At 35.2% G+C, this 18,713-nt stretch overlaps 1 protein-coding gene across 1 annotated transcript; it reads right to left on the bottom strand.

Moving 5' to 3' along the window:
- Nucleotides 1–371: 371 nt before the first annotated feature.
- LOC306869609 (mitochondrial 2-oxoglutarate/malate carrier protein-like) lies at nucleotides 372–18,474 on the bottom strand. Its single transcript, XM_079416410.1, has 8 exons — nucleotides 18,247–18,474; nucleotides 16,303–16,455; nucleotides 15,750–15,956; nucleotides 12,885–12,975; nucleotides 6,822–6,912; nucleotides 6,498–6,597; nucleotides 3,057–3,108; nucleotides 372–1,442 (listed from the first exon to the last, which is right to left on the bottom strand). Exons 1-8 carry the CDS (start codon nucleotides 18,327–18,329, stop codon nucleotides 1,287–1,289), a joined length of 933 nt encoding a protein of 310 aa, XP_079272536.1. The 5' UTR covers nucleotides 18,330–18,474; the 3' UTR covers nucleotides 372–1,286.
- Nucleotides 18,475–18,713: the final 239 nt, after the last annotated feature.

Here is an 18,713-nt window from a genome sequence, read left to right as displayed (position 1 = left end):
TTGAGACGCTCGCTGAAAGCAGAGCAAATGGGTGCCTCAGATTTTATTCCCACGTAGGAATCTATCGTGTTGATTCATTAAAGCATTATATTGGCATCTCAGTGTAGATTAATAATTGCTAATTATTACCACATATTATGCATGTGGATAATTTTTGTGATTCACATTCAGCTGTATTTTCGTTTATTCTGGAATTGTCTTCTCATTTATTCACATTTTAGTAATTAATTGCATTTCTCAATAGAATATTTGTAAAAGTAATATCTGATCAATTATCACCTTGTTAGTTATTTTTCGGTGCATGTTATATGTAGAACCATTGTCTTAAATGATTAAACCTGATATCCACCAGTACAACTACAACTGTTATTAAGCATTATTTAATTCATTTAATGGACTAGTTTTATTCAGATTGCATAATTAGTTTGTTGTTTCTGCATAGCAAGCAAATGAGAAACAACACAATGGTAAGTCTTTTAAATTCTTTACTTGATGAAAGTTACAATAGCAGGATTTAAAAAAGCTGGGCTGTTTGATTGATACTGCTCTTCATTAAAAACAGAAATACTATGCCTTACATACTAGGAAGAAAATATCAAGCTGTCTATTTTCGTAGCTCCTCAGACCAGAAAATGAATTCTGAAATACCTTATACAATTTAATACATCACAACAAGCTATATGGAGTGGTGGTGGCCTTTATACACCACATTATCTTTATTACAACATAATTTCCAGTTAATTGTGCTCAACGTTAGCAAACATCACCAAATGTTCACTGCAAAACAGTCCTTTATGATAGGACATACGGTGGATTAGGATCATAGGTATTTTGCTCACCATGTTGGTAAGAATCAGAATTATGAAATAAAGAGAAAATCTTCCATGATTTCACTCAGAATACAGTTTCAGCATCTGTATTGACAACAATTCCTCAGAACTACTTCTGTTGACAGGACAGTACAGCTGTTGACCTTTAAAGAGGAAAACATTTGTGTGGAAGATGGGGGGGGGGGGTACATAAATATAATTTAAAACTAAAAGAGGGATATGACTGGTGTGAACAATAACTTCATTCAATTCAATTTATAGTTTAGCTAGTCAGTCTGTTTAAGATAAGAGCCCAAATTGTCTTCACAGTCACCACTACAGCAAAGGGTCAAGTTGGTAAAGTGCTTCTGTTACCAACCATCAAAAACAGAAACTATACTGGTAAACCGGATGTGGGAGAGAAACATAATGTGGAAATATGGCCTGTGCTGTCCACAGATGACCTTCAGGGCAAATTTAGGAGTCAAGGAAATAGATCTTGTAGAATTTGTTCATCTGCTCCAGGAAGATGAAGGTGAGAACTGTGTGTGGCCCGAGACGAGCATAATAAGGAGTAAAACCCTTCCACAGACTGAAGAATCCTTCCTTCCTTATGACCGTCACCAATACATCCTACAAAAAGAGAAAGAGAGAGTGAAAATGAATTAGAGGAAGGGTGGATGTGTCAAAGACATGGACAAAGAACAGAAATGGTGGTCTCTACCAAGTGTCATTTAATGGATAGTGCGTTATTTTACTGGATATACACTTTAAATATATTTCTAGTGAATGCAATCACTTATTATAAAACTAAAAAAGCAAAACACTATTACAACAACTTGATATAATTGTAACAACATGAAAAAAAATCATAACATTTTAAATGTATGGTAACACTTTAAAATAATGTTCATTAGTAAACATGACCTAAGAATTAATAATACTTCTACAGCATTTATTAATCTTAATGTTAATTTCAGCATTTACTAATGCATTATTAAAATCATAAGTTGTGTTTGTTAACATTAGTTAATGCATGAATAAACATTGAACAACTGTATTTTCATTAACTAACATTAACAAAGATTAATAAATATTGTAATAAATGCATTGTTCATTGTTTGTCCATGTTAGTTAATACATAACAATAAGGTGTCATTTGTTAACATTAAAGTGTTTCCAAATGTACAGTATATAATCGGCTATTTCAGTGGAGATAAGATCTAATAGGATATACTATACAGTTGTTAATATTCTGAATTAGATTTTATTTTTGTATATTTTGTTAATTTTAGTTAGTTTTTAATCTTTTTGTTGTTTTATGTCACTTATTAGTTTTTGTTGCTTTTAAATAATGTCTATATAGTTCTTAATTTTTATTTAAGTTTTAGTTATTCAGTGTCAAGTTAAACTAAATGAAAGATAAATGTTGCCCTGAAAACTAGCTGAAATAAGAAAAATAAAATACATGATTTTAGATTATTTTATTATTGTATTTTACATTTATTTTATTTCAAGTAACAGTCCAGGTAAAACAATACATGTGACATCAGTGGTTCAACCGTAATTTTACGAAGCTACGAGAATACTTTTTATGTGCAAAGAAAATTACGGTTGAACCACTGATGTCACATGAACTGTTTTACCAATGTCCTTACTACCTTTCTCAGAAAGCTCTTGGATTTCATAAAAATCTCAATGTGTGTTCTCAAGATGAACAAAGGTCTTACGGGTTGGAATGAAATGAGGGTGAGTATTTAATGACAGATTGTTTGGGTGAACTATAACATAACTGATCTGTGTCACTGATTACATACTGATGTAGTGGCAATGTGCAAGCTACTACATCTAAAACAATTGTGTATTTTCAGCAAAACAGAATGTGTGTATTTCTGTTTGAGTCACCATTGCCACAAAATCAGACAAAAGCCCTTTGAAATTCTGGTGGGACTGACTATTGAACAACACAACCATAAGACTGGTACTGAAAACGTTCCGCCATCCCGATCTGCTAATCGCATGTTACTGTTGGTGCACTAATACCTGCAACCCAGCGCAAATCAATTGTTTACTGTTTCTCTGGGTTTCCTCCAAGACAAGAGGCTTTACTGAAACCTGATCCATTTCTGACGTTCTCCCTGCATCAGTGTGACTGAAAGCTCACAACTCCAGCAACCAGATCAGTTGCTTAAAACAGATAGCATAACAGGGAAAAATAGCAAGATTGAGTACAAGTTGAAAACTTACCAAACCATTTTTGTACTCCGGCTTCCCATCAATCATTTTCATGTTCTGGATTCTTTTGAAAAGGAGGAGATATATGTCAGCATTAAATATTAAACAATTTCTACAGAAAACAAACAGAATCAGAATTAATTAGTGATCGACCGATAGGGATTTTTTTTTTATAACCGATACCAATTATTTGCATGTTTATGGGCCCGATAACCGATATGCAGAACCGATATTTATTTACTGTTATAAAGTAAATAAATGACTGCGTGAAGTAAGTCCATACTTCACTTTGGTTTTTCCTCCTTTCAGTCATCTTAAAAATGTTTTGAGAATTAGCAGTCTTTCATGCAGGGCTCTAGACTCATTCTTCCTACTGGTCGCACTTTTGCAACTAACTTTCTCAGTTGGTCGCACGAGCACATAATTTGGTTGCAATTTTATTTATTTTTTTGCTACAACATTTGATTAATCAATGCATGCTGATGAACTTTTATCATAGTTTATAGTTATATGGTAACGAAAGTGTTATTTGTATTATTTGTGATTTTAAATTTTGTGAACTGGAATTACTTTTTTCGTGCACTTTCACTTTCAAATTCGGGATCTTGGTGTCACATTTTACAAAAAAAGGTAATTGTCTGTTTTGCTTATATCTATACACCTTTCACTTTATAAGACTAAAACAAAAGATGGATTCATTGTTATTCTTAATTAAAAAGCACAACAACAATAAAACAGTACGTTACAATGACAAACTAGCTTACATAACATTAACAAAAATTAATAAGATGAGGCATGGCACAGGACACATCACATGCTGTCTTATATTCAGAGTAATACATTACAGAATGTTTAGCAAACACTGAGGAATCAAATAAATAATAATAAAAAACCTACGCCGTAGCCTACACAGGCCTGCGCCGTACCTGACGTGCACCTCTCCAAAAATCTAAAGCCCAATTTATATTTCTGCGTCGGACCTATGCCATAGCCTCTACGCCTTAAGCTATGCATCGGTTTTCATTTACACTTTTGCGTCGTCGTCCGCGTCGACGTGCAGTACACATGCGGACCGCTAGTATGCAGTGTCCATGGGCATATTGCTGGTGTAACCCGCAGTACCACGGCAAAAGCCAAAGAAGAAGCGGCTCGTTGGAGAAGCATTATAGCCGTGATGGCGGCAAATAAATATCAAATCATTATCGTTAAATCATTATTTAAAAAAAAATAAAAAAAGGGGACAACATCGGAACAGGAGATGATGGCATTCTTTCAACCTCCACAAGGACGTGTACCACGGCAGATCCACATTGTTTGTTGTGGACAACTACTGATGTATAATGCTATGTAGTATAATAAATAATAAGACACTTGTTCTTTGTTTTGTTTTATTTTAAATAAGATGTAACATTAAACTATATTACAGTGCTCATAAACGCACACAAAACTCAAGTACATACGGAGGGAGGGGTTCTAGCAGACCAATCACAGCGCTTGCGGTCCGCGTAGAATTGATGCGCTGTTAAGATTTTTAGAGAGGTGCATGTCAGGTACGGCGTAGGTTACGGCGCAGGCCTGTGCGTAGGCTACGGCGTAGGTTCGATGCAGAAGTATAAATTGGGCTTAAACCAGGCTCTACCCACGAAACGCTCGCGCTGAAAGCACCTCTATTCACGTGATCAGTGAAATCTGACTCCTGCTACAATGTGCCGTGGCTCTGCAGCGCGCGCTGTATGAAGCAGACGCTTTGGAGCAGCGCAGACCATGCACTCGCACAAATGCGACCACTTCAAATTTTAACTCGCACACTCTCAAAAAATGACCATTTTGGTCGCAGTCTAGAGCCCTGTCATGTTAAATTTAATCTTCATATTACAACAATAAAAAACATTTTATTTATAAAAAGCTTTAGCAGCAACTAATATTAGCAGTAAGCAAAATAAACATAGAATGTCTAATGTTTTCAAATGGAGAAAATAAATAAAGGACAGGACTCATATCAACTTCATTTTTAACTACAGTTTTAGTAGGTTTATAAGCGGTTTAATAGGATAAAGAGTGAAGAATAATTCACTGGATAATGTTAATTCACTGAATAATATTCTCTGGAATATTGGAATATCACAAGCATTGTATTTTATTGCATTTCTCAACTAGCATGCTCTAAATTATGCTGCTGACAGCGCGGTTTATCTATGCATTTACACAGAACTATAGGCTACTCAAACTGCGATCGATCGCGGAGATAACAAATAATTTCCATAGAGTTCTATTAATTTAGATGTTCATAAACGAAATAATAGTTATATAGTAAGTGTTAATACAATTTAGGGTGCTTCAAAAAAGTGAATCTTGTTAAAAGTTACATGCGGTGTCCGACCTGGAGCATTTAAACATCAACCGCTGAGTGAACTGCAATATGAAAGCGGCTTCACGAGACTAATGATGAGCATGTAGACAACAGAGAGAGAATTAAATTCAATGCTTTTATTTCCAACATGCAATCATTAATGGCTGTATTATTTAATTCATGCAAAGTCTTTACTGGGAGAGGACTTGACGGATTATCTACGTGACTCCGACTTCACGAGACTAATAGACCACAGAGAGAGAGAATTAAATTCAGCGCTTTTATTTCCAACATTCGCTAATTGATGGCTGTTATTTAATTCAGGCAAAGTTACATCTTTATTGGGACAGGGCTTGACAGAGTATCTTATTTATCATATTTCTTAGAGCCAAGTTGCATAAACTACATATCAGGCATTTATGTAAGACATCTAATTTGTGTATTAATGACTGTAATGCTAAATAACGTTTACTAACTACAGCAAATCAAGTATCTGCACGCCGTTGTTGTGGTCTCATCTCCCCTCAGATGCTGATACTGCGCGCAATTTTCAAAACACCCACAAGATGGCGGTGTTTATCGGTGAATCCGATATTACAAAACCGATATCTGATTATGGGAAAACGCTTAAATAGTGGGGAAAATATTGGTAAATCTATATATCGGTCGATCTCTACTTTTAATGTTTTTAGTCTTCTCTTTTAAGTCAGGTGCTAGTTAATGATTGAATCATTTGTTGTGTGTAATCTTATCTTTTAGTTCGCATCCAGTTGTTCTTGATGACAACGGACTGTGATATAAATTTTGGTCTGTTTTTGGTCATATCACCTTCATTCGCTATCATTTCATTTACATAGACTGTGTATTCAGTGATATCAGCCACATCTCTACATATGAGCAGAGGTATTAGTCATTTAAAAAAAAAAAACTTATTTGCCAACAAGCATGTATACGTAAGATAAGATACAGAATAACATAACAAATCATCATGTTCCCATAGATCATGTTACTGTAGCTTAATAATCAGTCCCAAAATTTACAGCCCTAACCAGAAGACAACTGAACAAAACCCAGAAAGTCACAGGAATTAAAAGTGATTGTACCTGGTCTTAACAATGTCTACTGGCATGGAGGCTGCAGTGGTGACCAGTCCACTGATCATACTGGCACAGAAATGACACAGGATACCATCTCTGAAATATCCTGCACAGTAAACAGAATGAGAGAGATGTTGAAGTTCACTGCAGCACATTTCAGTTTGATCTCTGTTCTACAACTCACTCATTCAGAAGAGCACGCATAGAATGATACACTTAACGGGGTAAATAAATAAAAGTTCACTACCATCCAAATCTGATATTAGCCAGATTTTCTAGAAGGGCTGACTGTATAAGTTTGTGACTTATAAGATAAAAGAATGCTCATACCAGAGTCCAGCAGTGCTTGTTTGGACTGGGAATATGAAGCAAGTTGGGCTGCATTCACAACAACTGCTCTAGCCATGGTGGGTATGCAACCCTACATTGAAAATAAAACAATACACTTATTACATATACACAGGGTTTCTGCAAGCTTTATGAAGGTAAATTAAAGACATTTTAAGACATTGAAGAAAATGTATGGGAAAATCTGAAGGGAACACAATGTGTTTTCTCAATGTAAATGTGTACATGGCTAGGAAGCACACTGTATGAGTTATATTAGCAAGCCTTAAAAGTATGAAAACTATGAAGGTAATTTGATGCTAGGGGTGTGCGATATGACGATTTTTGATCGTGGACGATAAAAATGTCTCCACGATCTGCTTTTTAAGAAATATCGTAGTATCGCGCTACCGCGCACATTGTCAAATACAGTTCTGACGCCGCCGTCTCTATATACTGTACAACACGACATACAGCAGTAGAGTTACTCTGACAGGACACTGCACTTATTCGCGATCGCAAAAGTACATTATTTGCACACAAGCCTTGCTGGTTAAATGTTTAATTCGCGCGCTGGTCTGACGTGCGCTTGTTCTGAGCGCATACACCTGAAGCATGCGCACTAAAACGCCTGTCTAACAGCGCCTGATTACTCAACTAAGTTATATTTTGCGCTAATACTGTCAAAACACACAAGGTTTACATACAGACTGAGTTGGTTATCTCTAAAATGAAAGTAAATAGCACTAGTTAAGAGAGAAACGGATGCGTGCCTGTACTGTATATTAGATGCGTGCAGCTCTTAAAGGGACAGGACACTAAACGTGCTGTCGACTGTCATTAAAGGGATAGTTCACCCTAAAATTTAATTTCTGTCATTATTTACTCAGTGGAAAACCAAACAGTTGCTGGTCCACATTGACTTTGATAATAGGAAAGAAAAATCCTATGGAAGTCACTGCGGACCAGCAACTGTTTGGTTTTCCACCTTCTTCAAAATAGCATTTATGTTCAGCAGAAGAAAGAAACTCATTCCGTTTTAAAACAACTTTTGAGTAAATGATGGTATAAAAATAAAACATTATGACAGAATTGACAGACAGATGACAGAATATTAATTTGTGGGGGAACTATTCATTTAACGTTAACAAAACAACAAAACGCAAAAGAGAAAAATCACTCACTATTCTTGACTGAAAAACTTTAATACAGTTGCTTTAGGAATCAGTCTATCTAGTGTTTTATTTTTATATTTGTTCATTCAATTTAATTGAATGCTCTGCTAAATACACCTATTGTACCTGAAAATAAAGCACTGTTTGTTTTATTTGTATATTATGTGTATTTGTAATGTGTATCTTTGTTCTTATTTTTTAATAAGAAAAATAAAATAATGACAAAGATTTTTTATCTTCGCCCACTTTGGCCTAAATATCTGCCATGCATCTTTGTCTTTCTAGTTTGGCTGTAATGCTCAGACAACTTGTAAAACCAAAATAGTAAAACTAACAAAGAATCGTGATAAAAATCGTGAATCGTGATATTTCTATAAAAAATCGTGATATGATATTTTCCCCATATCGCCCACCCCTATTTGATGCCATAATGATTTACATGCGCTGGGTAAGATTTGTGAAAGTGTACAAAAGACTGTAAGCGTAAATTAAATTTGCATGCGCAAGAGAAGCTTTGTAAAGGTGTAAATCGCGTTTCAAGCGCAAGAAAATAATATTTACAGCATTTGACTGTTACTCGTAAGTGTAATTCATGTATTGTGAACCTGCAGCTTCATGCTAACGCAAAATAAATATGATCTGCATTCTTATGACTTCCATTTTTCCGCGCTTACACTTTTGGCATGTTTTTTTCGCCAAAATATGGTGAAAAGCACTGCAAGCCTGTGAACAGTAATTTGCAAGCGAAAACAACAGTTTAAAGAACTGCAAAACGGATTGACTGCACCTGCTGTCAAACGATTAATCGCATCCAAAATAAAAGTGTTTACAAAACATGTAAATGCACTGTTTATATTTATTATGTATATATAAATACATATGCATTTATATATTTAAGAAAAATATGTTACATTGTTACGTTTATATATAAAATATATTTATATTAAATTATATGAATAAATACAATGTAAATACATGTAAATATTTTAAAAATATATACTGCATGTGTGTGTATTTATTTTAGGGCTGTTAAATAATTTTTTGAATTTTGAATATTCGTTGAATTTAAAATAAAACAGACTGTCAAATATCTAAATGACTTGTGCATGTGGGGCAAAAAGTTCTCAAAATAATCCGATATGTACAGCTCCGTCTTTCTTTTATCTGCGCTCACAGTTTTGACACGATTCTCTCACTAACTGAGTTTTGCAAGCGTGAGGGGGAGGGCGGGTCCACCTTCTTTTTGTAGCCAATCAAATGAGGCTCTCGCTGACTCTCCATTTACTTTTATCTGATTGGTTCAAATAAACAAATAATAAGCCAAGACATTTATCTTCATTTAGTTCGGGAACGTTCTCGATACTTTTAACTTGCACGTACAGTAAAAATAAATTAATAAATAAATAAATAAATACCAACTTAATTAAAACATGATATTTTATAAGTCGTGTTCCTTTAGGCTAGACTCCCATGTGTTCATACTGAATTACGAGCTGGTGTTAACATGATTTGGTTTAGTTTTGCTTTACATTCAAATTTCATAATCTGCTTACACCACTGATTTTAAACTTTATAATTAAAATGATGTTATGCGACAATGCTCAACACTATGGTATCAGAGTGCTACAATTTGTAATACCTTTTTTGCCAATATGCCAATAAAGCCACTTAAATCTGAATTTGTCAATTTTTCAAACCATGTCTCTGTTTATGGTTTTTAACACTCAATTGTATATTTTGAAATTTCAGTATTGATTCTGATTACTTTCATGTGACCGATCAAGCTATTATATGAAGCAAGAATGAGTAACAAAATCCTTTCTTTGTCCAGATTTGACTAATGCAAAAACTTTGATATATATGTATTTAATCATGTCTAAATATATATCCAAATTCAAGTAACTAATTATGTGGGAATCCAAAGTTCCCAGCCACACAGCCATGTTTATGTGTTTATATAATGTGTTTATTTATTGTATTTATAGAGCTAAACAGTCATCTAGTGGTTACACGATGGTATTACAGATGATAAATGGTGAATTAGTTAGAGATAAATATTTAATAAATATTTTAGTAATATTTTGTAAAGTCCCTTTAAATTACACATGTTAAAGAAAAAAATATTACTGTTGGTTCTGTTGGTTCAATTATTATTGAATCAAATTTTTGTTAAAATATTGAACCATCCCTGATCAGTAGACAAGTGCAATTATGCATGTATTAGGCTAGTGCAGATACTAGGCCTTCTTTAATTATCATCAAAATTACAATATAATACTCCAATAAACTAAATATATCATATAGCCTGTTTAGGAGGAGAAGGATACTACACAGCTCGAAATTCAGTATGAACACATAGCTTAATGGTACACAACTTATAAAATATCATGTTTTAATTAAGTTGGTATTTATTTATTTTTTACTGTGTGTGTACGTTAAAAGTATCATTCTGGTAGCGAGAATGTTCCCGAACTAAATGAAGATAAATGTCTTGGTGTATGATGTGTTTATTTGAACCAATCAGATAAGAGTAAATGGGAGAGTCAGCGAGAGCCTCATTTGATAGGCGCGGAAAAATGGAAGCCATAAGAATGCAGATCATATTTATTTTGCGTTAGCATGAAGCTGCAGTTTCACAATACATGAATTACACTTACGAGTAACAGTAAAATGCTGCAAATAAATTATTGCGCTTGAAACGCGATTTACACCTTTACAAAACTTATCTTGCGCATGTAGATTTAATTTACCCTTACAGTCTTATAAACACTTTCACAAATCTTACCCTGCGCATGCAAATCTTTATGGCATCAAATTACCTTCATAGAAAACACAACTTCCTTCAAATCTTTGTTACTTTTGAATTCATTTCACAAAAACAATGGCTTAAGCTTGACCTTTGCTCCAAAGTATCTTCCGAATACACTGCAAAAACTGCTTACTTTTATTGCCTTGTTTTCAAACACCTAAAGATTCACTGGAAAATCAAAACGACATAAGATACAGGTGCTGGTCATAAAATTAGAATATCATGAAAAAGTTTATTTCAGTAATACCATTCAAAAAGTGAAACACACAGACTGATATATTTCAAATGTTTATTTCCTTTAATTTTGATGATTATAACTGACAACTAATGAAAGTCCCAAATTCAGTATCTCAGAAAATTAGAATATCAATTAAGACCAATGCAAAAAAAATGATTTTTAGAAATGTTGGCCAACTGAAAAGTATGAACATGAAAAGTATGAGCATGTACAGCACTCAGTATTTAGTTGGGGCTCCTTTGGCCTGGATTACTGCAGCAATGCGGCGTGGAGTCGATCAGTCTGTGGCACTGCTCAGGTGTTATGAGAGCCCATGTTGCTCTGATAGTGGCCTTCAGCTCTTCTGAATTGTTGGGTCTGGTGTATTGCATCTTCCTCTTCACAATACCCCATAGGTTTTCTATGGGGTTAAGGTCAGGCGAGTTTGCTGGCCAATCAAGAACAGGGATACCATGGTCCTTAAACCAGGTACTGGTAGCTTTGGCAGTGTGTGCAGGTGCCAAGTCCTGTTGGAAAATTAAATCTGCATCTCCATAAAGTTGGTCAGCAGCAGGAAGCATGAAGTGCTCTAAAACTTCCTGGTAGACGGCTGCGTTGACCTTGGACCTCAGAAAACACAATGGACCAACACCAGCAGATGACATGGCACCCCAAACCATCAATGACTGTGGAAACTTTACACTGGACCTCAAGCAACGTGGATTATGTGCCTCTCCTCTCTTCCTCCAGACTCTGGGACCTTGATTTCCAAAGGAAATGCTAAATTTACTTTCATCAGAGAACATAACTTTGGACCACTCAGCAGCAGTCCACTCTTTGTGAATCTCCCTCACATTTTTGAATGGGTTTTGTTTCACAATCCTCTCCAGGGTGCGGTTATCCCTATTGCTTGTACACTTTTTTCTACCACATCTTGTCCTTCCCTTCGCCTCTCTATTAATGTGCTTGGACACAGAGCTCTGTGAACAGCCAGCCTCTTTAGCAATGACCTTTTGTGTCTTGCCCTCCTTGTGCAAGGTGTCAATGGTCGTCTTTTGGACAACTGTCACGTCAGCAGTCTTCCCCATGATTGTGTAGCCTACAGAACTAGACTGAGAGACCATTTAAAGGCTTTTGCAGGTGTTTTGAGTTAATTAGCTGATTAGAGTGTGGCACCAGGGGTCTTCAATATTGAACATTTTCACAATATTCTAATTTTCTGAGATACTGAATTTGGGACTTTCATTAGTTGTCAGTTATAATCATCAAAATTAAAGGAAGTAAACATTTGAAATATATTAGTCTGTGTGTAATGAATGAATCTAATATACAAGTTTCACTTTTTGAATGGTATTACTGAAATAAATCAACTTTTTCATGATATTCTAATTTTATGACCAGCACCTGTATGAGGTCTGGATTTCTGAAAATTGGACAAAATGAAGAGAGGTTATGATTAAATCAAAAATAAATATCAGCTAACAGAGTAAGAAAAATCTATTTTGTTTAGTTTCTTAGAAAACAAGACTTCGTATCTCCATTTTGCATCTCAGGTAAATGTATCTTGATTTAAGTATTTTAAGACAAAAACACTGAAGGAAATGTTCATTTTGTTTAAAGTGAATGCAACATTTAATGCCATGACTTTATTCATTTAAGACTTTCAGCTCTGATTTAAGACCTTTAAAGGCCTTCATTTGTGCAAGAGCCACTTAAGACCTGCAAAAACCCCATATATAAAATTTCAGAATAATACACCAAACATACAGGAAAACACACGCACACACGGAATTGTAACAATAGTAAAAGTAACACACATAACGTTTACACAACATGTTCTAATTTAAGCTAACACACACACTTACCCTCCAGAGTGTGGGGACTCCCTCCTCCCTAGTAATTCTGATGAGGGCATTAAAGACATTTGTGTAACCCCTCCTTTGATCTGGAGGCAACCTGGACAAGAAAGATAATGGTGGGAGTGATGTTATTAATTGTTTTATTAGTTTAATAGAAACAAAAAGAAAAGTTAATGACAATATTAATATTTTAACAATTAAATATTAAGTGTTAAGTATTATTTAAATACCATAGTGTTTTTTTGTTCAATTGAAAATGATAGCTGAATAAATTTTAGTTTATGTATTTTTTTTATAAGTTTTTTAAACATTACTTAACAGTTTTGTATTTTTAATCTAATATTTATTTTTATTTTTTAGATCGATTTCAATTACCAAAACCATTTTTAATAGTTTTAGTTAACATTAACAATTCATTTTGGCACAATGTATAATCAATAATTTGTATTGGACAAAATTCATGCCCAGCACAACCCGGACACATGACACACACACATTCTAAATCTAGCAACCTGGCAATCTGATTGAGAGACTTGAGAATGATCACCTGAAAGCAGAATAAATAAGCTTTCCATTGATGTATGGTTTGGACAATATTTGGCTGAGATACATCCATTTGAAAATCTGGAATCTGAGGGTGCAAAAAAAATCTAAATATTGAGAAAATCGCCTTTAAAGTTGTCCAAATGAAGTCCTTAGCAATGCATATTACTAATCAAAACTGATATTTTTATATATTTACTGTAAGAAATTTACAAAATATCTTCATGGAACATGATCTTTATGATGATCTACTTAATGATCTACTTAATATCCTAATGATTTTAGGCATAAAAGAAAAAAAGGATCATTTTGACCCATACAATGTAGTTTTGGCTATTGCTACAAATATACCCCAGCGACTTAAGACTGGTTTTGTGGTCCAGGGTCACATATAGTCTATAGCCTCTTTTCCACTGCAGGAACTTTACCCAGAAACTAGGGACTTTGGGCCGGTACTTGGTGTGTTTCCACCACAGAAACCAGGATCTAAATAAAGTTCCGGGTACAAATTTGCCCCTGCTCACGAGGTAGTGCTTTTTCAAAGGTCCGGAACTTTCGGGGGCGGGACTTGGGCGCTGAGCATGCTGATTGGTTGAGTTCACGCAGCATTGAATTTCAACCACCATATTCGCATACATTTTTTAAATATTGCTGTTATTTTGTCATGAAATGTAGTTTTAAAACTACTTCAGGCGAGAATGTAGTTGTTCAAAACTCAAATCTGCTGTTTATTTATAAAGACAGCGCCTATTTGAAAATGTGTTTCGCCGATTTTGGATAAGTGAGCTCCACGTGATCACCGGGTGCTCATGTATCCCACTGAAAGGAGCACAACCTCGGCTAGTCCTTCTGACATTTGCCGCTGGCTCTGATGTCTCTGTAGTGGTATAATTCACTGGTATAATGATAGAATTTGCTTTGGGTAAATCTAACAAGTAATCTTTGGTCTTTATTTTATTATTAATATGTTAAAATGAAAATGAAAAGAGGCAATGCTGTTTGATATTTCGTTTCATTAGCCGCTTTTCCATCGAAATTACCTGGAACTATTTGTCCCAGGAACTTTTTTTACCCCAGCGTTTACATCGCGGTCTAAAGTACCGAGAAGAATAGGCAAATAGTCTGGTGACGTAGGTCTGCACGCGTTTCTCAATACCAAGTACGCAAATTTCGGACTCGACTCTGAAGTGTGAACTGCCGCGGATGGGACAACGCATGCCCGGTAATTCTGCAAAGAGCAGCGTACTTGATAACATCAGTCAGCTCGCCTACTGCAATTTTCCTCACTGTATTTACAATAGGATGAAATATATGAAACACCACTGCCACTTTCCTTTTCATTTAAACATATATTAATATAGCCGCGGAAATGTAGTTCAAGGAATGTACATTACAATGATTTTAATGTACATTGCAAATTAAGTAGATATCCATGTGTAGAGCTATGTACTCCTGTTATAGGTAATTTTTTAAATTACAAATTGGAATACATGTTTATTTTTGAATAGGTCAAAATTCTATTGTCAAGTCTATTGTTGTGGAATCATCCATTTCATGGAAACCTGCCCCTAAAAGGGCACAACTTTGTTGGTTGTTCACATTACATGTCAAATAAACAAATCTCTTTCCGTATAAGGGAGCAGTTTTTGGTCAGAATGATACAAAAACCTAGTGTTTCACAAGACTATAAAGGACACGTCTTCAGAATTATCCCAAGACTGTCTTAAAGGGATAGTTCACCCAAAAATGAAAATGTGATGTTTATCTGCTTACCCCCAGGGCATCCAACATGAGACTTTGTTTCTTCAGTAGAACACAAACAAAGATTTTTAACTCAAACCGTTGCAGTCTGTCAGTCATATATTGGTAGTCAATGGGACCCACGGCTTTGAGAGTAAAAAAAAAAACAAACAGACAAAACCAAGACAGCTGGATATTGCTGTGGATCAGAGGTAAAGAAATTATAGAAATACTGTTCACTTTCTTACACAGACCAATTTTTTTGTGTCTTAAGACCTCAATGTATTGTCACGAGCCGCAGGGTTTAATTTGGTTTTGTCTGTGTATGTTTTTTTGACTCTCAAAGCCGTGGGTCCCATTGACTGCCATTATATGAAAGATAGACTGCAACGGTTTGAGTTAAAAATCTTCATTTGTGTTCTACTGAAGAAAAAGTCACCTACATCTTGGATGCCCTGGGGGTAAGAAGATAAATATCAAATTTTCTAATTTTCTTTAAAGCAGCAGTGTTTGGTTAATTTAGTCAATTTTACAATTACAACCAATTTGTAAGAATGCTAAATATGGAGTGCAGTTATATTCTTCTACCTCCCATCAGCCGTCATTCGAATAAGCGCCACCTCAGCTGGAGTCCCAACAAACGCTCCCGTGGCCCCAGCAGTCATTCCTATTAAAGCCTTCATGAAGAAGTTGGGAGGTGTGCCGTCTGCTTTGGACATGCGCTCAAACAGGACTGTGTAGATGCCCAAACGTGTCGTGGTATAAGTAGCCTGCCTCAACAGACCTGCAGAGAGTCTACAACGAAAAACACAGGAGAGAAGACAACAAAGGCGTGAAAACAATAAACGTGGCGTCAGACAACGAGATCAAATATAAATCAGATATAAACCTAATCAGATATTTACTGCTTGTGTAAAGCTATGGGCTCCATCTACAGTCACTCAGTAAAGATGTTCAGCTAGAGCTCCCTAGTTTCTCTCATCCAGTGTCTGGTAAAATTAATCTTAAAAAAAACAAAAAAACATTCATTCAATAATTCATTCAGCTCTTCTTAAACTGCAGTAAAACATTCCTGCCTTCTGAAAAGTTGACCTCTCTATCTACAACGCCGGCGTCAGTGTGTTGTGCCTCTCTTTCTTACCCAGTGTAGATACCACGGATGCCCTCGTTGCGAAGGATGCTGGTCACTGCATGGAAGCTGGTCTTGTACTCTCGAGCCTTGGAGCCCTGACCGCTCAACTGCATTCGGTTCTTCACCAGGTCTAGTGGCTGCACAAACACTGTGGCGCCCATCCTGAAAGTCGGAACGAATGTGTATTAGCGAAATCATTTATTTAAAGTCTTGTATTAATCCTGAAGGAATCCTATGTTAGCATCAAAATTTGGAACCAATCCTAAAGAAACCTACACTTAAAAAATACTTTGAGATTATTTTTACTAATAAAATGCTGGTATATTTCACGAATAATTACAAAGATATGCCAAGTAGCACATTAAATTAAATGTGAAATTCTGAAGTGGAACGTAAAACATACTCCAATAATCTTTTTTTTATTTTGTGCAATGTGACATTTTCCAAATGATCCCCAATAACAGGGAAAACAATAAAATTTAAACTTTAAAAATCATAAAATGTAAAAAACAATCTAGGAAGGAGACATTAAATCCTGTAGGAATTAAATTTTATCCTTTATGACCTAATTAGAAATCTCATTTAATCACATCAAGATCCTTTAAGACTATTTCCAGATAATGATTGAAATGTATTATGATTTTATAATAATAACATGAGTGCTGCACACATCCTTTGAGAATATATTGACTAAGGATCACACACAGTTCCTACAATGAACAGCTGCTGTTTCTTTAACAGATGTCACATCAAATGAATTTCCTTTTAAACTAGTGCATTTGATTTATGGTGTCCATTAGACTTTGGCTCAGTTTAAACACATGTAAGATTATTACACCTTTAATTTCTACATTCAAGAACAACCTGAATATGAAATAGCATTGATTTATAGATCTTTATGTTTGTTTCAGAGTCCATGTGTTAAAGTCCTGTCTTACATGTCAAAATTATTATATTTTGTCGTATATTTTCTTAGATTTAAAAATGTCCCCATAAATATTAAACGGTTTATGTTTAGATTGTTAGTTTAAAAAAAAAAAAATTAAGCATTATTTTAAGGATGGAATTCAATGCTTCACAAAATATAATCTATAAGTGCACAGAATATGCATATTCCTAAAGATTTTTTCATTTAAATGAATTCAAATTGAAATCAATTATTAAAAAAAAAAAAAAAAACTCAATTAAAAGATGTTTCTGGATAAACTAAGTGGGTGTTTTTTTTTTTCAGTTATGGCTACTTTTGCCATAATTCACACTCACATGAGTTTAATTTGGCTACAACAATGTAAAAGAGATTTCTATCATTTTTGTCATTTCAACAAATGTCAGCTACTTAAATCAGATTTTGTCTAACTAAAGCTCATTTTCTAGTTTTCGCTTTTAAATAATCTTGTAAATTAAATCATATGGACCCTTTTCACATTCCCAGGGTTCTCAGAAGCAGAAATCATCATAAAAAAAACTGAAGTAGTGGTAAATAAGAAACCAGAGCCCTTTTATATTATGTTCCCATTTGCAACAAAAGAAAAATAAAAATCAGCTATTTTTTTTTGTATGTCTTAGAAAGATAAAGAAAGATTGATTGCAGCAGTTAGTTAACAGAAAGTACAGTATTATGTAAGAAAAAACAAGAGTTTAGGAACAAATTCTAACAGGAATTCATCAGTGACAGCAGGTCAAACACATGGTGCATGACATTTAAACTGAAGTTCAGATAGTCACGGGGTTACCAGGCTTCCTCTGGGCCTGCAAACATTCACAACAGAACTGACAGAAAGAGTAAAGAAAATTCATAACACTACATAAACGCATTTTGCTGATCCTCCTATCGACAGCTAAGTTATCCTAGAGAATACTAATGGCCCTCATGAATAACCTCCCATCAAATTGGTCATTCAGTTGAAGCCCATGTAACAGAGAGCGCCGCTGCACGTATGGACGCATACGTACCCAGCCAAGCCACCGAAGAGAAACTTAATAGATTTGGGCGACGTTTTGGGCCTGGGTTTGGCCGTGTCCGCTGCGGCTGCCATGGCTGCAGTGCTGGTTTGGCTTTCTGGAGGACACCTTGGCTTCTGCCGCTCCGCTGATATACTGTTGCTACTGTATACAGCAAGGTGACTCGCCTGGTCTGCCCACGTCAAGCGGAACACGCCTGGACCAATCACATACGAGTTTTGAGTCGCGGTGCCGCGCACGTAAGTGACGTGCGAGTTCTCGTATAATTTCTCTTAAAGAGACAGACACGTTTTTATCTTAAACGGTGATCTATTCAAAATAGACAATTCACTCAAATCTATTGCAGAAGACTAATTAACAACAACAGAAACAACAACCTTCAACAAGCTTTGCTATTTCACAGGCTATTTTAAAGATTGTCAGTGTCAGTGTAACGTTACAGATCAAGAGGTGAATCG

This window comes from Barbus barbus (genome assembly GCF_936440315.1).
Source record: "Barbus barbus genome assembly, chromosome: 5".
NCBI lineage: Eukaryota > Metazoa > Chordata > Actinopteri > Cypriniformes > Cyprinidae > Barbus > Barbus barbus.
This window is presented reverse-complemented; position numbering and strand designations above follow the sequence as displayed.

Coding starts and splice junctions, on each gene's coding strand:
- LOC306869609 (XM_079416410.1), bottom strand. CDS start 18,329: ATGGCAGCCGCAGCGGACACGGCCAAACCCAGGCCCAAAACGTCGCCC. Junction 12,976..15,749: donor CGAATGACGGCTGATGGGAG/GTAGAAGAATAT, acceptor TTTCTTGTCCAG/GTTGCCTCCAGATCAAAGGA. Junction 6,913..12,884: donor GAGTCCCCACACTCTGGAGG/GTAAGTGTGTGT, acceptor TTTTCAATGTAG/GGTTGCATACCCACCATGGC.